General features: G+C 39.2%; 1 protein-coding gene across 2 annotated transcripts in view; it reads right to left on the bottom strand.

Annotated features, from left to right (window-relative positions):
* Positions 1 to 23,676, bottom strand: part of UNC5C (unc-5 netrin receptor C) — a 336,648-nt gene that overhangs the window by 26,081 nt on the left and 286,891 nt on the right. The window contains exons 8-12 of one of the 2 annotated variants that reach the window (XM_088020228.1): positions 16,479 to 16,535; positions 14,248 to 14,439; positions 13,201 to 13,545; positions 10,275 to 10,362; positions 725 to 893 (exon numbers count right to left, since the gene is read on the bottom strand). In XM_088020228.1, coding sequence (XP_087876354.1) covers positions 725 to 893; positions 10,275 to 10,362; positions 13,201 to 13,545; positions 14,248 to 14,439; positions 16,479 to 16,535 — 851 coding nt within the window. The remainder of the gene's footprint in view (positions 1 to 724; positions 894 to 10,274; positions 10,363 to 13,200; positions 13,546 to 14,247; positions 14,440 to 16,478; positions 16,536 to 23,676) is intronic. The other variant, XM_028117791.2, reaches the window with a different exon arrangement.

Raw genomic sequence — 23,676 nt, 5'->3', positions numbered from 1 at the left:
TAATGTTTAATTTGGCTATTTCCCACTTAAACAACAGATACTGTCTTTTCAAGAGATGACAATGCAAATACGCAAGCTGGTTTTTTTAGTTACTAGGTATAAAATCTTCATCGTAAATCTAACAAATTCTTTTGCTCGTAACTTCAGGTGCTAATTGAAGAGTTCTGATGTAAAGAACAGGATCTGTTTAAGGCACTGTCCTTAAGAAGTTATGATGGCAACAGCCACAGAGAGCCAAGACACCACAGGTGTTCTTCATCCTAGTGGAGCTTAGGAGATGCACCCTTACTGTTTTCCCAAGTTCAGCTCAGAAGAACTGTATTCCCCGTATGTGTCTACAATGTCTACCACTTTCTGACCCAGGAGCAACGTTTCTCTATCTGCAAATTTAAAAAATACATAGATGTTTCCCAACCCAAGACATAGTATGTATGTTCCGACAGGGACTTGTGTAAGTCTCTCAAGTGTACTTTCCCTAGGAGTTAGCTAATGCCTGACCATCATTTTCATTGTGCCTACCCATCAGTAGATAAAGCATTCAGGAACTAGGCTCTCTCCCTCCCTTCTCATATACTCTCTCCCTCTTTCTCTCTCTCCTTTTGAGTATAAGCTAAAATTCCATTCATGTTCTGCTTTCAAAATAAAAGCCTTCTTTCCCATAATTACTCCAGTTTGTCTGCATGAATTGCTCTTGTGTTCCATCTTTATCCCAATGGAAGCTCACCTCCCACTGTCCCTGTGCTGCCTGGTTCTTGAGCTGTATCTTCCAGTCCTCGGTATTGGGGTCTGCGCAGTGATGCATAGTGAGGATGACGGGGCGGGTCAGCAGGGCTCCTGGAGGCCCACAGCTCACCACAGGGGTCAAGAGTGTCTGGCTGTCTTCCATGGCTGGTCTAGGAGAAGAGCAAAGATTGGCATCAGTGACATTTCCATAGTATCCACCTACTATGAACTCATCAAGATTTTTAGATCTGAAGTTGTACAAATTGTTTCTTCTTGGGAGTTTTTGTATTTTAGTTTTTTTTTTTGGTTGGGGAGGAGAGGCAGAATTAAATGGGAAGACATGTCCTTTATACTAAGACTTTATTTAATCTTCAAGACTGGAGATACTTATGATAACAGTGAATCGGCCAGTATCTCTTTGATCCCCTTCCCCCAGACACAGGTCTGCCTTTGGTAATGTCCTCTGAATTCAGGTACTGATACTTTTAGGATGGAACAAGAAGGAACAGAGTCCTTAGGAGGTTACATAACCATCTTTTCTGATAATACTTGCCATTGCTCTTACAGGGTTTTATATACTTTTGTTTTTTTAAGACCTAACTTGAGAAATACTTCAAAAAGAAATCACTTCAGAGTAAGGACACCCTAAAGCTAAACTTCCAAATGACTTTCAGGAATAATTCAGGCTAGTAGAGCAGATTCCTTCTTTCAAATATGACCAGACAGAATATAGAACTGTATTCTATAGTTCTAGAATTTAAAATGAAATCTACTTGTATACTTCCTACTCAGAGAATCTGGGTGGAAGAACTTCAAAGATCTAAATCAAAGATCTAAATTCTTTATCTCCACATGTTTTCTTAATTGTCTTAAGACCTTTCCCTAACATGACTGTAATCAACAAACAAATAGAAAAATTAACCTAAGGTATCAGTTGATATGTGAGCAATAGTCCCAAATTATTGAATGGATTGCCCAAAGTCTTCCAACTAACAAGTGCTAGCACTGGGACTAAAGCCAATGCCTTCTCAACAACAATACTCAACACTACTCTGTCAGAAGAGTGTGGCTAAGAAATCATGAGCTCAGAGTTCCAGAGGAAGCAGGGCCTCTGGGGTCAACAGCACCACTTTCCATCCGAAGTAGGAAGCATATTCTACAATATGCTGACATATGGACAGTGCTTTAGACACATCCAAAATTGTACTCCACTACTACTGAGGGTCACCTCATATATTACCAATTCAAATTTACAAAACGTTCTTAGGATAAACACAATCTGCCTTCCTGACACTTCTCTTCACATATCTTTGGCCTGCTTTCTCTCCACTTTGGCATCAGAGCCTTTCAAATATCCAGAGACTGTTATGATGCCTCTAAAACGTCTTCTTTATTTCAGACCAAATATCCTCAATTTTTCAACCTCAACTAGAAAAGCATGGTTTTCGGATATCTCCCTATATTTCTATCTTCACTTTGACATAGATGTCTGTTAGTATTCCAATGTCTTCTCTAAAGTGAGGCATCTGGAAATGAATATTAGACTTAAGTAGGCAGCAGAGGGAGACTACTATTTTCCTTGATTTGGAATATGTAGTTATATCAATGCCTCACCAGATTGTTGCCTTATATTATTCTCAGCCAAGTAATTATTTGTAAGTATTATTGCAGGCTTGAGTTATAAAGGAAGACGGAGATAATATGGTTAAGCATCTCCTTTATACAATGAGGCAATGAAGCTCCAAGAAGGTCAGGTAATTTGTTAAAGCTAACCACTCTGTGTATTCCTAACATGAAAGGTTCTTAGGCTAGGTCTCTATAGTTTTGTGGTTGCAGTGATGGCTTTTGAACCTATGTACAGAAATTTATATTTAGCCATTGAATTTCACCTTAATAGTTTCAGAGCAAATTTCAAGTCACCTATTTCTTAATGCTGTCTTTCCTCCAAATATCGGCCAACTCTTCCAGTCTTTTAGCCTCCATAAATCTTATATGCCTGCCATTTATGTTCTCATTCCAATCACTGATAACACTGTAGTACAAGAATAAGGCAAAGACCTTTACAAAGATACTACTTGAAACCTCTCTCCGGTCTGATATCAATAATTTGAATTTGTTGGTTTAGCCAAATATAAACTAATCAAAATATACATTGTCCAATTCACATCTTTCCATTTCATTCATGGACATATCAAATTCCTTTATAATTGTGATGACCGCTTGGAAAGGATTTTCCTCTAAGATTTTTTTTCTTTATCTATAGTTAATATATTAAATACTAAATAATCTAGAAAGTAGCTTATATCTATAGCTCACTCTAGTTTAACACTCAGGGAATGACGGCAGCTGTTTTATTTATATTTATATATACATTGTTGGAAGATAATTCTCCGTGGGTCCTTCATGTTTCTGCATGTCTTTTCAAGACAACTGTAGAGCAATCACCTCGGAAGATAAAGACACTGCTTTGGAGCAAATGGCAAGCATGTCTACTTCCCATTATAGAAAACTCAGGTTCTCCAAGCTCGGAGGTCCTTCCTGGAATGCAACCACTGAGTGTGTAGATATCATCTGCTCCTCTCTTCATCTCCCTTTTGGAACTGGGGTTTTGGGAATTGGCACAAAAATGATAAAACTCTTGATAGTGCTATTGCTGTGAGTAACAAACTGCCCTTTGTTTCTGACCCGGGAGTCTTGTGTCATCTATCAGCATCCACAAAACTGTGGCGGCTATGGTAAGGTCAAATCCTAGAGAGTCCTTAGCTCTTGACAATCATTATCCTTCTAACATATTTGACATATTTTCTCCTTCATAAAACTTGGTTATCACTGCTTCCTCTCCTTCTAAAATTTCACAAGGATCTCACCAACCTAGGGCTTTTCTTTCTTCTTATTTAGAAAATAAAAATAATTTTTATCTCCTTTTAGTCTTTACCATCTTTCCATCTTCAATGAATAAGGACACAGTTTTATTAAATCTAAAGTTATCAAAGTACTTGGAAATGTACTTTTTGGAATAATAAGATTATTGGCAGCTTGAGAAGTCTTTACCATCCGCTTTATCCCTTAGTTTTGATTTCCTCTTAACGCAGCCTTTCTTCCTTCCTTCCATTCTGAAATTCATTCTCTTAGTACATGGGTGAAGTTCTGGTTTCATTGTGGTGTAGTTGATATCATACTATCTGTCCTAAGCAGTAGCCTTATTCTTGCTAATTCTACTTTTCCTACCATGGCGGAAAAAAAAAAATAGCAGTGACTACATTTTTGTGAGCACTACCCTTACCTTTTAGCTACAAGTGTACCTTGAGAAGTGAGCATTAAACTTTTAAGGGAGGAGATTTAAGTGGAATCCATTTCAAGTGGTCCTTGCAATATAGTTGGAGATTGGAAACATCTGTCTCTCAGTCTGCTGTTAGCAGCGGGTGCTGGAGGCAGAAAGAGGAGGGGTTCTTCTCATCACTGAGTTGGAACAGAAGGGAGAAGCCTCCCTGCCGGGTTGGGGAGCTGTCAGACCTGCACTCTCCAAGCACAGCCCTGGCATGCAATATTGATGGGCACCATTCTTGGAGGACGGATAGCAAGGGAAGGGAGGGGCAGTAGGTGTCAAAAGAATTTATTAACCCAGTGAGGTGCAAGAATGTAATGAATAGGGAAGTGGTGAAGTGGAATTCGTAATGCGGAATGAAAAACAAAGAAGAAATAATGATAAGAATCTTTTTGTTTTCAAGATGAAAGAAGTAGTGTTGAAATTGGAAACATTTCCAAGCATATATGGAAGGAGTGACTTAAGGAAGATTAAGATTTAACTATGTGAAACCAAAGGTCAGAGCATTTAAATCCACATTTCCTTTCTTTACATGAAGAGAGGATATTAAAATACACAGAACAAAACTAGTGGAAAATAAATATAAATAAGCCTGACTCAAGTTTTTGCAGAGAGCTCCACTCCTGTATGTCTTATGTGTTACCTGAGATATTTCAGCTAACATTCTCTAAATATTAACTGCAGATGACATGGAAATGAACACAAAGCAAAAATCAGCTGCAAAAGCAGCTCTTAAGCCAAAAGTCAGTAATGAATTAAGGTTTTCAAGGCTTTTCAAAGTCCAGAGAGGTGAATATGGTAAATGCTGGATGGATTCTGAAGCCTCTGGGACAAAGCCCCTCAGAGAGGAGTTCGAGTTTCCTGTCAGAGAGATTTTCTCATCCTTTGCTTGCTGTTATCAGTGAGGAGAACTTCTCCTACACAGAAGGGCATAATTTACAAAACTTTCCTAAAAGCAATTGCATTTGCTGCTTACGGCACACCTGTAAGGGAATTAGGGTATTTGTATCACTTCTTTTTCCAGAAGAGGAAACTGAAATCTAGAGATATGAAAACATTTGCCTACAGCCTCAAAACTAGTAACAGGCAAAGCTAGATTTCAAGCACAAGTGATCTGGTTTCTTTCATACAGTGGTGTATTTGGGATTGCTTATCTGATTTAGGGCCTTGAGACTTTTTTTTTTTTTTTTTTTTTTTTTTGGTTTATTTGCTAGAGCAAGCTCAAAATTACTTCTTGGAGAGAATCTATCTCCATCCACCTCTGTGTGGAGACAAGATGCCTTCTATTAACATACATGTCTTTTGTCAGGTCCCTTAGGATGACAATCCCACCCGAGGCTCAGCTGCCTTTTGGAGCACAGGGTTTCACATATAACTGGCAACTTGAAATATTTGCACTCTGGGTATCTGACAGGGAATATCTAACTCAATTGCTATCAAAAGCTCAATTGAGCAAAAAAAAAAAAAAAAATTATGGAAGCCACTCTGAAGGGCATGCCACCATTTCCCTAGACAAGCCAGAATCTATCCCTGGGTGAAGCCAGAACAGCTAAGTATCATGCTCTGACTGAACTGACGAATCGTTGTGGAATTATTTTACTGAATTTCTGCTTGGGCCTTATACCATCTACTTACATGGCGGGACACTAACGGAAGGAGCCCTATGAAAACTCATTGCTATTTTTATTTTAAGGATGTTCATTGTATTAACAAAAAAATGTTTTCTTTGTGTGGAACAAAAGGAGAAATAACTGAACTTCTTTTGGGCATATTTTTCCTCATAGACACATGGATTTTGTAACTTACCATGTTCCCCTCTTGAAAACTTTGGAACAGTAAATTCATGACCTATTACCAGGAAATACACTGGGAATCACATGAGAGGTTTTATACCTTAACTGCTCACCTGACTTTGTTATCTTTTCAAATCTTATTTTTTCTCATTTTCTCATTTTTTTCATCGAATTATTTATAATTTTTTTCCTCCCATTGTAAAGACTGTGTTTTCATAAATCACCTTGAACCATTTGTTTATAAGTAGGATTGTGGTATATGAACACTGTGGAGAACAGTGAGAGAACAAGATTTAAATATACTTGGACTCCACTCTTTCCCCCATACCTGTAAGCCTTTATATAGCTGTATGTTGGAATAAGGACTTGAGGACTAAAAAGGGGAATATCATTGAGTTTCACCGAGAAATAATAATGTCAACTACTATTTTACCAAGTTCCAAAAACATGTTAAATAAATGAAAACTTTCTGCTATACGATTACTTACATAGCAGAATTTTGGCCTGCTATCCTAACACACTATTTTATTATTTGTACTCAGTACCTATATATGATAGTTTACATTGTCTCATCACTAACTCATACCTTCTTAACTGGGATTTCATCCTTTGAAAAAATCCTAAAGGCCACCAATGTCCGGCAGTTGACAAATCCAGTGATTTCTTGCATTAGTCTTTCTCTACATTTTAATTTTAATAATACCTGTGTCAACCACTTGACCATCTTGAAACTCTCTTTACTTTTGATTTTTTTTCCCATTATACTTACAATCATTCATTCTTTCATTCAAAAATATTCATTGAGGAGCTGCTCGGTATTCAGCACCATGTCAGATGCAGACTCTGTATTTATCTGCCTGATCCTTAAAGTGTTCTACGTAGCTTGGCTCATCACACCTAAACCTTAAATAGGAATGTTTCCCAAAGCTCTCTCCCCTGTTCTCTTCTTTTTGCCTCTGCATTATTCCCCTCAGAGGATCCACACCTGGTGACTCCCCGTCTGCATCACCAGCATGAATCCCATACCCCTATCCGAACACTGCCCACCTCTAAATCAGAATTTGTCCTGCTTCCTGGAACCAGTTACGCTCACAATTTTCCCAGTGCCCAAAGCTCGGTTCCTACATATTCATATTGTGTTTTGACACTCTTCTGCAACACTTCTAACTGGTGGGGAAATTTTTTTTTTTTTCTGAAACATATTTCACTTTCCATCCTCCAGACTCAGGCCTGGCTTCTTCCCCTCCCCCCTCACACCTAGTTTATCGCCGCAGCTCACCCAGGCAGCCAGCCTCCAAGGAGTCTTCCTGTTCCCTCCACCAACTCGTCCAGCCTACCTTGTTCACCAGTTCAATCTTTAAAATGCACTGCTATTCTCGTATCACTTGGCTGCTCACAGACCTTTCATGGCGCCCCACAGTTTACCAAGAAAGTTCTATTTACCTTTATATTTGGAACGTCTAAGTTGATTTCCTGGCCTTTTGAGAAAACTGCTAAGCGAGGACAGAATATAGAGGAAGGGAAAATTAACATTGGTATTTTGAATTCAGATTATTTTTCAAAAAGAAATTACAAAGAGCAAAATTTCAGTCTGATTCAGACTCATTTTTTTTTTTTTAAACTGCTAATGAAAACAAGGCAAAAAGGCCCACGTTAGTGCCATGAATCATGGAAATTGTATCCACAGGGGAAACAGAGGCTTGGCGGCCTCTCCCGAGATCTGTAAAGCGGGAGAGGTAGAAATCATGAGCATGGCCTTGCAGCTTTGCCCCCTTGTCAGAGAAAGCTTGTCCCATCTCTGAAGCTCATTTAGGCTGCTCATGTGCCATTCGGGACTCTCTCTTAGAGCACATTCAGTAATGATAAGGCCCCCTTGTCATATCCACTCTGCCACATGTAATTAAGTTCACGCCTCCCTTTAGACAGTTCACATCAGCAAATGACCAGCTGGATACCAGCCAGCTGGAAAAACACCCAGTTTTGGATGCAATAAAGGGAATCGGAGAGAAAGAAAATGGGGGAAAATGATCAAAATTGTCCTACAAGTGACTTGAAGTAATAACATTCAGTATCTTCTGATGTCCTCCCAATGTCTTCTCTTAGAAGTTCTGTCTCAGATCATGTGAGGAGAGAAAGGGTGCTCAGTGAACAGTAGAAAGAAACTGTGTTCAAGAATACACTAGAGTAAGAAGCAGAGGCTCGGTGTGCCGTGGCGCTGTCTACAAAGGAGGGACGGGTGGCCTGTGAGACAGCAGAAGAGCTTCGCGGTGAGATCACCTGGCTGTGAATTCTGCCTTCCCTCAGCTGTTAGCTGTGAAAACTCGGCTATGTGACTTGTTTTCCCTGGAGCACTAGTTTTTTGATCTTTAAATTGGAACTCATCGTAACTCACAGAGTTGCAGTGAGGAATAAATGAAATTAAAAGTAGGGTGAATAAATGGAACTATGCCTTCTGTTACGAAGATAGCCTAAAACACATTTTTGTCATTGTCATTTTTACAAGAAAAACGCATCTGGTTCACAACAGAAAATAAGTGAAGAGAGGTATTTCTCATTATTTGCCACAGGTATCTCCTTGTGTGTGTGCCTTGATTCATGGTCTCTTGTGCGTATTTTCTTTTGAGATCTTGGGGGTTTCTCTAGCTTCATTTTTATAAACGGAACTTCTCTGATGTACACCGAGTTCAATAGAGTAACTCCCTCTGCATCTAACTTCAGGTGGCAGGGATGGCGAGAAGTGATTTATAGTTTCCTTTTCTTTAGAGTCAAAGGCAGAGGAACCTCAAAGCAGAAGTGTCTAGCTTTATCAGTGTTTTGTTTTGTCTTTCTTTCATCTAGAATGCACAAGGATTCTGGCCAGGGTGCTGGCTAAGCCATGGAAAGGAAAGCCATACAAGGCGCATGAATGCACACACCCTTCAGCCTCAGCGTGCCCCTGCCGGCAGCCCTTTAAGGCTTGATGGTGGTGGTCAGATGGACAAGAAGAGACATGAACACCTCATTGCTTCTCAGCATAAAGCACAAGCCAATCCTCATTTCTGTTTCAACAAAATGTCTATGTTGGCAAAGGCCTTGAGGGATGGATGTACTTGGTGCCAACCTTGACTTTTGACAGGAGGAAGAAGATAGAAAGTATACACAGGGATCTGAGAGTTTGCTGCTCTTCATTTTTCCTGCCGCAAAAGAAGGGTGCGCTGAGGGCCTGTGAATGTTATTTTGCATTGAGAATGAAAAAAAATGAATATTTGATGTGAGTAAACATGAGCCTTTTAGTAATTTTCTGTTGCTCAAATTTAAGGCAAGAATGATACTCAAGGAACTTTGTCATTTTCTTAGACCGGCTAGTGTTTGTCTAGGTGAAAGTACACCACCTGAGGAAAAAAAAGTCTGGGTCCTACAGATTATAAATACCAATATCTCTTCCTGAGAGCATGATAAAAGAGCTTCTTGGTTTTTGAAGAACAAGACTAAAAATGGATGTTTTTCTGAGGATGAGAGAGGGAAGACAGAAGGTATAATGTGTTATAATGATAACCTAGTTCAACATTTGTCACTCAGGCTTTGTATGTGGAGCTCAGGGCCGAAGAGCCAGTGCCTTTCCCCTTGGGAAAAACAATGATAATTACATGTAAGGATCTTCATTTCAATGACGTCTTTCATTTTAAGATCTCAGTGTACTTCAGAAGCATTAATCAGTCAGGCCTTTAAAGCACTATTTAATACACGCGTTTTATGTGGGAACTAACCAAGAGAGACCATTTGTGAGATTTGTTAGAGGCCAGACTGAAAATTGAATTTAGGACTTCTAAACTCCTCTTGTTATTTTTACTTAAAATCACCTCATCTTTATGATTATGACACATTCACAACAAAGCCTCGTGATCCAATCTAGCTTTAATCAACCCTAGATCAACATTTAGAAAGGCTTGATATGGAATTTGTAAGTGCTGAACTTAAGAAGGAGGTTGATAACAGTTAAGCTAGGGGGACTCACAAAAAGAAGAAGCGCAGGTGAGAATGAAGTGCCAGGCTGACATGGGGGTGGCAGGTCAGAGGTTAAGGGGTTGTCTAATCTCTGTGACCTTTGACCCTATAATGGGAAAGGGCTGGATTCCTGAGCCAGGCCACATGAAGCTGATGTCTCTGTGTCTACCCACGTATCTCTCTAGACAATCTACGGATCACATTTCTGGCCATTTTTTTTCCAGCTATAATGGCCACATGTCCACTTGAGAACTCAAGATTTGCAAAAGTGTCTCAAGCTTCAAAGATAAAGAGAAGCTGACCTTTTAGAGGTCTAGGAAAAAAAAAAAGGGTATGCTGGAAGCAGGGCACTCAAGACAAAACTATGTTGGGTGTATTCTTTCGATTGCACAATTCTCCTCCAGGTCAGACATTGATAAAGTCAAGCGCACCAGAAAAAGCATATTTACCTCATATTTTCTTTCCTGTGTACAGTCACATACATTTCGTAGACTCTCCCTTGGGGAATGGCCCCAGCGGGAATCAGCAAGCTTACTCCTGAATAGCAAAAGAGAAAAGCAGTCACATAAGACCTATGAATCAAAAGGAAACTTCACAGAATGCCTTTGAAGCAAGTGAAAGGGAATGAGGAGATTTTGTGGCCATGTAGCCACAAGCCTGCTTTTTCTCTAAAGACATGTAAATATTCATAGCTGCCCTGCCTTCCTTCCTTATTGGCCTTATTTGTTAGCACAGCTCCCTCTGAACTGTTATGGAATTACTCAAAGGAATGATGTCATTTTTTTAAACTCTTGTTTTATTTAAGGAATAGACAGATGGTTCCCCTGTTGTTTTCCTTGTAAAATGAGGGGAAAACCAACAACCGCTCGTAAAATTTCAAACAGCTGTAAATGATGCATCGTTTCTAATTTAAGAAAAAAAAATCCCCACAAAATTCAAAGTCAGGGAAATGCTAACCTCCGTGATATCAAAAAATATTTATTTCTGAAATATCTGGTTAGCATCAGTGTTTTTCCGTAACAGAAAAATAACTGGCGAACTTCTTTCATCATGCATAACTCTAGAAAATGAACAGACAACTGCTAGTTTTTAGTCATGGCAGGCCAAGCAGGTTTTTACGTAGTTGCTAACTGATACCATTTTGTAGGCCTAGGGGATCAAGCTTTGTTCTAAATTAACTGGGCCTACAGCGGTGCTTCTCAATTTGAGCTTGTATCAGAATCACCCGGAGGGCTTGCTAAAACACACATCACTGGGTCCCACATTCAGGGTTTCTGATTCAGGGGGCCCAGAGAATTTGTACTTCCCGTAGGCTGCCAGGTGACACCAATGATGGTGGTCCGTGGACACACTGTAAGAAGCTGCTTGCACCACTGCAGCATCATCACGAAGAATAAGTCAGGGTGGGCAGCAACTTGAAGATACTTGTCTCCATGATTTTATTCCAATGAATGGGGCTTCTGTTTTCAGCTCAATAAAAATTTATGGAGCACCATGGTGAGTATCATGTTTGGCAGAACCGTGAATGCCAAGAAGTAAAAGACAGTGTTCCTGTCTTCGAGTAACTTATAATTTAATTAGCGAGGACATGGAATATGCCAAATGAGCAGAAGGCAATAAGGAAACTTGCCCGACCGTGTTGGAAATTCCCAAGAATAAAGACTGGAGAGTGAAGGAGGAACAGTTATTCAAAGGCCTTTGTGTAACTGGTTGAAAATGAGTCTTGGCCTTCTGGAGAAGAAAAGTTAACATGAGAGCTGTGGTGCTGTGGGAAGCAGAATGTCATCCTCGGGTATAGAATAGTTTGCTGAGGCACAGAGTGGACGCAGGAAGACCACCCATGAGCCTACCAACCCTTGGCATTTTTATTTTTTTCTAATGGAAACAATAACATGTACCTTTATGTTATAGGAATGAGATAAAACTATGAATGTAAAGTAGTAAGAGTAAGGCCTGACACAGATTAGGTAACTTTTTGTAAAATAATGTATGTAAATCACCACTGCCTGGGACATAGAAAGTATTTACTACATGCTACCTCCCTCCTTTCCACTTAAGAAGGCTTTATAATAATTCATATATGAAAAAATGACAGGTGCAGAAATGGGAAGGAAAGGTAGAATCCAGTGAATATCATAAAAAAAAACTGCCTTGAGAGTAATATCATGTTTAAGCAATAAAAGAACAATAGAGTATATTTTGATCTATTTATTTGATAGAGTTATTTGATAAAAAATATATTTTTAAGTTCATAATTTTAAAGAGCATACAATAGCATGAGAAGTAAAGAGAAAAAGGTGAAAAAAGCATATATAATGTATGATCTCAGCTATGCAAAATGTATAGATAAAAGGAAAAATGATATTCCGTTAAGGATTTTAATTTATTAAAATACACTTTTAAAGGGATGGTGTGACAAATTGGCAAGGCATTGCAATGGGGGACTGAATAAGAGAAAGAATCAAAGACAAGTTCATATTGTTCCACTTGTTCAGATAGTACTTGGCTGTATGGCTATTTACACATTATATTATTTTCTTATGCTACATGAGGACTTTAGGTCAATCAAATTGCTTCTTATTGCTGTATTTGCAAAATACTCAGTCTTGTCCAAAAGAGTGAAGATAGATTCACAGAGGAATCCATTAACCCTCTTAGGACCAATAGACGTAAACCCCTTCCTGTTTAACGAATATCAAACTTTAATCAAACATTATCAGTCACTCACTTAAATTCACCTTGTAAGACCTTTATGAGACTTATCTTCTAGAAGCAGGTAACTAAATGATAAGCTGAAAATTCAGTTATCTTACAAATACATACTACACTTAATAATAAGGCTGTGATTCCAGACAGGTCTATCAGAAGTGGGAGTGAGTACCTTACAAATACCTTGAGGTTGGAGACTGTGTAATAAAGAGTTAATAAATGAAGATCTGATGTCTACCATGATGTCCTCTGATCTGAAAATAGTATTCTGAAGTATTGCTTCCTACAGTAAATTGGAAGCTACCCAACTAATATGTTTTCTAATTAATTTGTCCTTTTAAAGTGTGATGACAACAGTGAGCACTTCTGGCTTGCTGTTGCCTTCTGAAGCTCTATTACAAAGAAGGTCAATGACAGTTCTAAATTATACCTTGGCAGAAAGTTGTGAGTATAATATTTCTAGAGGAAGCATTTTCAGAGTCGGTTGGAGAAAGATGAATGGTTTTGCTGATTTTGTCTGAAGCAATGTTGATTTACATCGAAAGTGGATTTGGGTTAGATTAGGCTACAACTAACTTTTTAGGCCTCATGAAAACAAACAAGTGAAAAAGATTTGGGTACAAAAATATGTTTTCAAGATCTGTAGTTTAAACGTCTAGGAATTACCTGAATTGGGAACAATAAGGTGACCCCCCAGAGAGTTGAAGGTGCCAAACGCCGTACAGGATGGGTCAGTCTGCCTTGCTAGACTCTGATTCTTCACATTGAGGGCCTCGTTCTCCAACAAGGATTGGGTCATCTGAGGAGACAGCTTTGATGCAAACTCAGAGAGGTCATCTTGGGGGGTGACTGCACCTGAGGTGTTGTAGACTTTGATTTTCAGGTTGGGCAGTGGATCCAGAATTGGAGAGTTAGTCATTGGGATTTTGTCTGAGACATCATGCAAAGCATAGACGGGTCCTCTGTACATGGCTGCAGCTGATGTGAGGTCCGGGGGTACCACCAGGAGATCTGAGTCAGAAAGAGAAAGGACGTCCATTTGCATCCTCCATTCAGGCTACTTCTATTTAGTCAGGCTCCCCCTGACATTTTCTAAGCCAAAAACAAATGAACTCAGTCAATATTAGAGATGTATAGACTCTAAGGTTCTGTTGAAAACAGGGCAATGAGATTACTGTGATCCATTTTATTATTGGCTACAAACAAAGAGACAAGTCCATTCTAAATTTTGCTTTCAAGTCTACTCATTGCCCCTAAAGTATTTATCTATTTCAACAGACTGGATTTGAAGACAGTGATCCCCACTCAGTGACTTAGGTAATAGTTTTCCTTGTCTATACTGGATTTGAGGTCATCCATCTGTACACCACTCTATTCATATTAACGCAAGTGGTTTGTCAAGAGGCCAGGAGAAAAAAAAAAGGAGACGTAAGAAATCAGTCAACCAATCTGTGTGGTCTTTTAAAGTGAAAGTTTTAAAAAGTATGACAGAGAAACCTGTTAAGAAAAAAAATGATTTGTGCACCTTGCCTCCTCTGGTTGGTTATATGAATGAAGTCAACAGAATAATGAATAAAACAGACCCAAATCCATGTCTTCATGGAGCTTATGTTCGAGCCGAACAACATGACCTGAATGTCACTGATTCTGACACCACACAGGGAGGCTGCTGACATGCCTACATCGCAGGTGTGAAGTGCAATGTTAACTGACCTTGTCTCGCTGCCTTGATGTTCACAGGCTGAAAGCCTCCATTGAGTGCCGAGGAGTCAATGATATCAGACTCAAAGTCGCGATGGTTCTTGCGATACACAAATAGGGCCACCACTACAGAAATGGCCAGGCAAACTATCACAGCTATCACAATGCCAACATACAGAGCGACATCATCTGAGTCAGGAGCAGCTGGGGAGGACAAGGAAACATCAGACCGACTGCTTAGAGAAATTTCCCACAGTACACATCCATATTGCTGTAATTTTTTCAGACATTTATTGCCTTTTTTTATAGGTTCATTTCAAATCTATTTCAAAAGCTGTATAAAACGACTGTGGCCTTTCAGTGGAAAATTATCTCTGATTTCTTTTCCTTTCTCACTCTGCATCTATCCACCCACTAATCTGTCTTAAATTGGGCAGCATAACAGACCATTTATTAGAAGGCATAAAAAGAAACTGGAACTGAAACCATCCCAACCCACAGGGAAAAAAACAAAGTTCATTACTAGTTTCAGGTGAAAAAGTTTGGAAGCCTGCTTTGAATTCACTGATATTTCTCCAAAAACATAAACATAAATACTGTTAGAACTATCCGGCATGTCCTGAATCTGTGTATTTATTGAACTAGAATATTTTCCTAAGTATCATTCCAAGTCATAAAATCACTTTCCGTAACAGTCTTCTCACTTTCCCCTAAATCAAGGAAGGGGTGGCTGGGAATGGTGTACATAACTAAGCAAAACAAATATTAGAAGCAAACATGTTGGATTTAAAAGGTGTGCTTTCAGAAGACCCAGATCTGGGAAGCAGAGGTCGATGCCGATAACTCTAGGCTTTTGATATGGATTCGGTATTACCTCTGAGAACTGTGAGCTTCTCATGGTCACTGGTCAGAGATTTACATTTGAACTACTTGTTACTGAATCAAATATGTCTAGATGGTGCACTGAGTACCATAAAGGCCTGGTTCAGTGATCAAAAATGTCAGACTACCCCAGAAGGCAATTAAGCATTTGACCAATACAGTGTGCAGTCAGTTGGGGGTCTGTTTCTGGGTAAAGCCAGAGGAAAATTCCTGTAAATGTTGCATATTGCCTTGGTGGCATAAGACATGCTTCGATCCAACCCCAAAAGGTGATAGAAGCTGATAAATGAAAAAAATGAATAAAATGAAACCTTTCTAAGAACTCCACAGGCACCTTTAAGTCTGTTTTTAGTTCTGTGTGACCCACAGACACTTTCAGCAAAGTTAACCAAAGCTTTTCCAATCACTGTAAAAGAGGAGATTAGACTGGTATTTCAGGGGGTCAAGAACAGCCTTTTTCTGCTCCATTTTATATGCACATGCATTTTGGGGGGAGGGAATTTTCAGATATGTAAGTCCCAGGGCCTCCTAAGAGTTGAGGAGCCGTGATTCTGTCCTAAAATGCACAGCCACATAGTGGATATGGGCAAATGACTCGTCATGTAGATTGCCAAAGGCTCACCCAAACTCTGGGGTCTTTGACATGTTTCTTTGACACATGGACAGTATAAAGGAATTCCCTGTTGGCAACTGCTCCATCTCTTTCAGCATTTTGTGTTTAAATGCACTGTATGTGAGAGGTTTTGGCTTTTTTGGGGGGGTTGTTTGTTTTTTTACTATTATCTTTCCCGAAGTTTCCAGAATATCTGCTTTCCCATCCATCAAGTCGATATCCACAGATCTTTTCAAAATCCCAATGACAGCTCAAACCCTCCTGGTTGCGTGAACACTGCTTTCTGAGCCCGGACCTCACTGTGCAGCTGGGCAGTATTCGAGCCCCTGCCGCAGCCTTCTCAACTCCAGCCAGAATATTCTATCTAAATCCTTATGGTTTTACTTTACCAGGCTGTAATTACTTCCCCAACCTGAATGTTTCCTAACTCAACAGATCTGCCTTTTCTCACCCCTTTACTTTTTAGCATCGGAACTGGGCCCGTTATTAGATCAGCATATTTCATGATATGGTTTGTCAGCTATTGGGACTGAATGGCAGACTAATAGATTGGAAAGCTGGCAGTGGCTTAAAATGACCCTCCTTTCTTCTCTTCGGCAGTGAAAATCTAATTTGTTTCTCATGTTAGAATATATTAGGCGCCTATTTCCTGTGTGCACATCTGTGATCCAAAGAAAGGTAAACTTGAACTGGGGGCAATCACGTTAAATGATTATTCAGCAACATAAAAACCAAACATCAAACTTACAAGAAAATCCATATTCATTCTGGGTTCTCTGTTCAGTTGAAATAGGATAAAGGAAACCTTGAAAGGAACAAAAAATGAAACAAAAATGGGAACAAAATCAAATTAATGAGGGAAACAAAACAAGAAGCATGAAAAATGGTTTAATTAAAAGAAAAGGAAAAGAAACCTGTGGTCCTTTAAGATTCTGGTTCAGTACAGAATTATGATTTTGCATCTCCTGTCTGCTCTGGAGCCTCACCAAGAATTAATAAGTAGGCAGATTGAATTTCAGAGTAAAACTGGTCTCGAGTCACTAACTTTGGAGTGCTTAAAGTCTTTCTTTTATTGAGCATAAACTCTAATGGATCTAATTTATTTCAGACATCAAGGGTCATTAGCATAAGGAAAATCTTTTTTCCTTATCCCTGCCATATGCTTAAATTCCCAGGACATATTCAGCAAGGCTCTAAGCAGTTTTTTTCTTTTTTATTTAATCATAACAGCTTGCTCTTGGTCTAATAGAACTAAAGGAGACCTGTCATCATTGGTCAAAGGTTAAATACCCATTTACTGAGCTGAGCAGAGACCACCCTTCTTCCCTCCATCTCAAATCCACTTTTTGGAATTTTGGTTGTTTCTTGTCCCTCCATTTAAAAGGAATCCAATAGGTTTTGCCTAGGGACGGAGCAGTTTGTCAATGCAATGGAAACTGGATGCTTTTTATTTGAAATCATTCAAAAATCAATAGAGCCTAGAGATTATAAGGTTATTTATTTTAGGGCTTCAGAGGAATAGTATAAATTGAGAGAAATAAAAACCTCATCTCAACAATAAATGCAGAGATAACACTAGCAGTTTTATTTTTCTTTCTTTTTAATATATGGCAAGGTAGGAAAGATGATGATGATGATGATGATAAAAATAATGTCAAGAAGAAGACTGGGAGAAAACATTTAAAAATGGGGAATACAAATTTTTTGAAATGAAAAATCTATAAAAAATTTAAAAGGGTAACTTTTAACTGGCATCCTGAGTTTCCTAATATTTAATATTCTGCAACATATGAATGGATCAAATGATACAGTACCACTGGATTAGTCAAATTAAAATGAATAAGAAGCATATGAATTAAACTTTCCTGGTAATCCTCAAGGACAAAAAAAAAATGTAGAGAACTTGCAAGAATCACAATTAATTGGTTCAAAATTAAAGGTCTGTCATGCTCGAATACTAAAGGTAACTCTAAACCGTGCCTCAGGTAGATCCTCTGTAGTTTGCAGAACACTCAGTTCTTACAAGCTATTTACCTATTTTGGGGAACTAATTCTGCGGAAACATGCAGTGCTACCTTAATGAAAGAGAGGTTTGCTGTAGCACAGACAAGTTTGCTCTGAATTAATTTTTAATGCTTTATTTTAGAGCAATGATTGCAGCCTCCTACTCAGTTTTATAAATATTATATTCCTTATTCCAGTTGTCTGAGTCCATGTATTAGGTTTGATTTTCATTTTTAAACACTTCTGTCTGGTAATAACCTTTTTCCATTTGTATTCTGTGAACTCAATAAAAGGACATCTGGGACATATACAGGCACTGGAAGAAAGGTGATTTATTTTCAAAACCGAAGACTTCAGACCATACAAGTTCACTGCCAGCAGAAGAGATAAGGTGACTGGTGTTGCCACTCTGGTAGGAAGGGTGTTAGGTAGAGGGATGTCAAAAGATTCATTTCTTGCAGGCTAGAAGGCCTGGAAACTAGTGTAAAATAGGACATCTGGGGTTGCTCCGATGTTCACCTTGAAGATTTTGTTAAGAATCAGCGTGGGCCTGCTGGAGTGAGCAGGAGAATTGTATCTTACAGAGGGAGAAGGCTACCTCCAAAGAGATACAACATGGTCGGAAATTTCTCCCTGTGAAGCAGTTCTGGGCATGCCTTGGCTTTTGTCTCCATTTCCCAACAGAATCCCTGTTCTTGACAGGCAGAGCGAGGAATAATAAAAAGGAATGTTATAATTTTGATTTTAATCTCAACTTCTCCATATTTATGTAGATCTACACAGCTCCATAAATATTTTGGTGACTTACGGTATTCATCTGAGACTTCTATTTCATTGTAGGCACAGACCTGGAATTCATTCACTCATTCATTCGTCTAACGAATACTTTTGAGCCCATGTCCACGTATATACACTGTATATATACCTTCTAGTCTAGGCATGGGGGGTGCTCACTTCGGCAGCACATACACATACACTAATATTCTAGGCATGGGGTACCATGACAAACAAGATGGGAAAAGCCACCGCTTTTGCTTTAGTTTAACAGAAAGTAAACAAGTAAAAATAATAAATAAGATCAATTCAAATGCTGAAAAATTTCTTTTGAAAAATAGAACAAAAGAACATAATATGACTGGAGATAAAGGGATAAACAACTTAGGAAATCAGGGAGCAATTTTCTTTTGAAATGGGATTCGAGGGGCTCCTGTGTGGCTCAGTCAGTTAAGTGTCCGAGTCTTGATTTCGGCTCAGGTCGTGATCTCAGGGTTGTGAGATGGAGTCCTGGGTGTGCGGCTCAGCGCTCAGCAGGGACTCTGCCCCTCACCCTGCTCTCTCTCTCTCTCTCAAATAAATAAATAAATCTTTAGGAAAAGTGGGATTTGAGCTGAAACTTGAACGAGAAAGAATCAGGCAAGCTGAGATCAGGAGGGAACAATGGTCCAGAGAGGGACAGTAAATGAGGAAGTCCTGACATAAAAATGGAGTGGTGAGAGGGACGTGAGAGAGAGGAAGAGGGAGCAGGCAGGTTCAGAGGGGTGAGAAGCAGCCACACGCAGGCCTGGTGGGCCATGATGCAGCATTTTGATTTTATCCTAAAGGAGACAAAAATCCTGTGATCGAACGTAATTTTGAAAAGAGTGCTTTGGTTTTTCTCTAGATAATGGGGAGCAAAGGGAGCAAAGTGACAGGGTTTTATGGATGGTTTCTGTGACACATGGCTTGGGAGATGTCTATCAATATAGTTGATGAAGTGTTTGCATGTGAGGCTGTTCTGAAATAAGATAGAAATTTAAAAATATGAAAACCTCACTGTTAGCTATTCCTCATAGTCGATGAGGCCCAGTCTAGCCAAACTGTTATTTTCCTACACGGGGAAATTTAAAACAGACCAGAGTATTAGGTATACTCACTAATGGCTCAACACCCCAATTTACTCTGTTATGGAAACACTGATAAAGAGTTTTGGAAGGTAACTCTAAAACTTTTTCCATCCTTTTCAAAACACTTCTACAACTACAGAGCTAAAACATCACTTAGGAGGTTGGGAATCAGAAAAGAAGGGGATTACTGTTCCATCCCCTAAACGAGGGGAACGGAGAATCACTTTTTAGAGTTTGTTTTTACGCTTCTCCATCTGATCCATCTCTCACGGAACAACAGGGGACATTTTCCTCAGCTAATGAGGTGACCCTGCTGGGAGCAGTCCTAGCAATAATGAAAAATAACATCTCTGGCCGAACCCAGTGCAAAATAATTGTTTTTCACGTCCCAATCAACAGCCCGGCTCATAAGTTAGGGATTTCAGTTAACTTTCTTACTACTTGAAAGAAAGCCATCAAAAAAAGGCACCAGGGCTCTTGGCCAAGGCGGTGAAACGGAGCTTTTCATTTTTCAGTTTGAATCCTAGCTCTGCTGCTTCCTTAACTGTGAGAGCCTGGTCAAACCGCTTCCCTTTTCTACGTCTCAGTGTTCTAATCCATGTAAGGGAACACGAGTCCTCACTCCCACAGAACTGAGGAAAGGATAAATGAGATCTGTAAAGGGCTGGTCCATGGCAAGCAGTCGATAAATGACAACTCTATCAAAAGCATTATGATGTACACTGTAAGTACACTAAGACTCTAGGTTCTTAAGGGATTTTATTCGTAGAGTCAACTCAGCCCGTTATTTAAAGAGTGACCTCAGGAAATTCGTTTGAACTTCAGGTTCCTTAGTTATGACAGAGACAGAGAGCGCAGTTTTTCGGAGAAACCATGAGCAATGCACTCTTTTAAATACCATATACTCTTTCACGGTCTCCTTTGAAAGGGGTTTAAGGCCTTTGTGGCTTCTGGCAACCATACAGTGGCATGCTTCCGAAGCAAATTTCCAGGGCCAGAGTGCAACTTGATGCTAAAACAGTTTCTCAACCAGAGGTGGTGCTGCTTCTAAAGGGGGTGTTTGGAATTGGGGCAGGGGAGGTGTGTTTTTGGTTGTCCTAATGATTAGGGAGTTGTTTGTGGTACTTAGCGAGTGAGGGCCAAAGATACGGAATGTCCTGCAATTAGAACGATCTAATGGAAGGACCATTGGGAAGAAAACGCACCTCCATTGGTGACGACTTCCAAAGCCATGGCTCTTGGACTGCTAGAAGGAGCAAAGGCTTGGGGCTCGGGGAAAGATGTAAGACTTGTCCCCCTGGTTGTGAGGCCCTCGATAAGTGCATCTAGGGGAGGCCAGCCCCAGAACGGGGCTTCTGCTATGGGAAATGCTCATGCCCCACGACCTCCTTTAGGAATTATTAAAAGTAAATGCAAAGTAATTTTAAAGAATGTTTATTTTTCAATGGAGAGATTTTCCTGATCTGGGAGAAAAGGGACTGGAGGAAGTCTGTGCAGAGCCACTTTAAGGGCAGACCTAAATAGTATGGAAACTGAAGCAAGAGGAGGATGTATTAAAGAGTTAGTGAAATGCCCCTTATGCTGGAAAACACCTCACAATTGCTTAAAACAGCATTTGAAGAGGTTATCTAGTTCAATTGTTTTCGGGTGAGGAAACAGAGTCCCAAAGGTGAGAAGTGATATTTTAAAGTAACCAAAAGTGTTGCGATTAAAATTTGGTTTCCACTCTCCCATCAATTAAGATGGCATTGTCCGACTCTGGGTGGCCCCATTCAGAGCGGTGTGGATTGTCCATGTGGATTGTTAGTCTAACAACGGTCCAGCTGACGGTGGTAAAGTGACTGGGGGAAGGAGTGCCTTTTTCTAATTTCACAGGGTCATCCTTGAGACTGGAGGTAGGGTTGCCCATATTTTTCAGCTGACGTTCCACTATTATGAAAGAGGAGAGCCCGTGCCCACGTATCTTAAAAAGGAAAGCAAACTTACCTTGGTTTTATACTGCAGTAAGTAACATCGAGTTATCCTCAAGTACATGGCTCGTAATTGTGTAATAATATGCCTGAACACAGTCTATTTGGCGGGTTTATATTTGGGAACTCTCAGAAACAAAGTCAGGAGCTATACATAAATCTTCATTTCTCCAATACACAGCAACAGTTTTGAATTTTCTAGTCTTTTAAAAAATTTTCTTTTCATGTGAAACATAATAGACAATAGCCAAAATTATCATGAATGTATGATTAGCTTTTTAAGACAGAGAATACAGACTGCTTTTATGCCATAAGTACTATTTTAGTAGAAAAAATTATCAAGCAAATATGCTGATGTGAGAAATGCCTGAACCTCTGTGTATCACCGGATGGGTTTAAATTCCTCAAAATCAAGTCTATGCCCTTCCTAACTCACAAACTCCCAGGAGTTAAAACAGATCATTGATTAGAATTTTCCATTCTAACCCCTTTCTGTCTATCTGCAGACTAAAGAGCCACAGCATAGAGCTGTTGAAGGGACTTGCTGATGAACCAGCAATGCAAGGGTCAGATCCCAGCTCTCTGGCTACAGCCTCAGCAGTATATGTAAGTAGGTGTGGGCATTAATTAGTACATTTAAATGAGGAGCGACAAGGCTATAATAGAAAAGGACTTGGTACGTTCATGGCTTAATTTGCAATTCGGTTATTGAATGAGGTAATGCCAATTATTTCAACTATAAAACACCTCTTCATTGGAAATGTTATCATTGATATTCAGGAGAAAGCTAAAAGAAGAGATTTTCCTGCTTAAATGAAACAACTTCCAAACAGCATCTTTTATTTCAAGTGTGGGGCAAGCAAAGAGGGACACTGAGCTTGGGAGTTTCTACTCTGAAGTAACTGGAGAGCCATGCTGGAATGATGTATCATAAATGTATGATAATCGCATTGTATTTGGCACAAAACGTCACAATAAATAAATATTTAAAAGAGAAACATCATTCCCTTCCAAAAAGATGCCAACAGGAAAAAAGGAATAAACACCAATAATTGCAGGGACACTACACATCAGAAGAAAATCATATTTTAGAGCAATAAAAGCTGACAACCATTTGCTTCCAGCCTCCAAGAGCCCGCATGAAAAAAGGCTTACTATACCACGAGCCAGATTTGGGTTCTTAGTTGGCTCTCATGTTAACTTGTGGACTGTTTCAATTCTATGCCTCAGTTTCTTTCTTTGCAAAACAGGGTTCTTAGTGGAGGATTAGCAAAAGTTCTACTTATAAGGTTATTTTTTGTGTATTTTGAGTTTAATTATATTGAAACAAGTCATTTTACTTTAGGTTGGCCAGCAGATCACAGCAGACTGGAGTCAGAAGCAACTTATGCCAGGACTTAAAAGTCAGTACGTTAGATGGAAAGTGAACAAAATTAAAAATTAGTCTGAAAATTCCTTTAAGTTAAAACATATATGATACAGTAATTTTTTTAATTTAATGAATCAATAATTTTTATGCCCTTCAAAGTTTGAGAACTCCTGAGGCAGATTTAAGGAACACCTATAAGGAAAGTCTAGATGTACATATCCGAGAATTAAAACTCTTTCTTCACATTTGCTATCGAATCTCTAGTCAAAAGGGAGGTGGGTGGAGTTTTATAAGGTGTTCCTGCTTGCCCTCAAGGTTTACTCAATATATTTCAATACAGAGCTGCTTCTACTACCTTAATACGTCTAAAGAGATTTTATGATACTGTGAGGATTAAATAGAGGATTAATTTGTATCTTATATGGGGGCTAGTATGTAAGTTATAAATATAACTCAATTATAGTTTATAAGAGCATTGAGTCTGTTCTATAAAAGTGTATGTTTTTAAATAATCAAGTTTCTGGTTAGTTTTAGCATATTTATGCATCTGAAGTTTACCAAACCACTTCATAAGATTTGTCCTTATTTTTATGATCCTAGTGTTAGAAAAATCTCTATTCCCCATGGATTTTCCCCTCTCCTTGACCCGGCTGCTCGATCTTTCCTTTCGCTGGTGACTTTACATACAGCCCAAATATGTGATTTTTCTCACATTTCTTC

This window comes from Eumetopias jubatus, unplaced genomic scaffold, assembly GCF_037043125.1.
Source record: "Eumetopias jubatus isolate StellerSeaLion01/CBP00866 unplaced genomic scaffold, mEumJub1_p1.0 scaffold_2, whole genome shotgun sequence".
NCBI lineage: Eukaryota > Metazoa > Chordata > Mammalia > Carnivora > Otariidae > Eumetopias > Eumetopias jubatus.
Note: the sequence above shows the minus strand (reverse complement) of the source record. Positions and strands in the feature narration are given on the sequence as shown.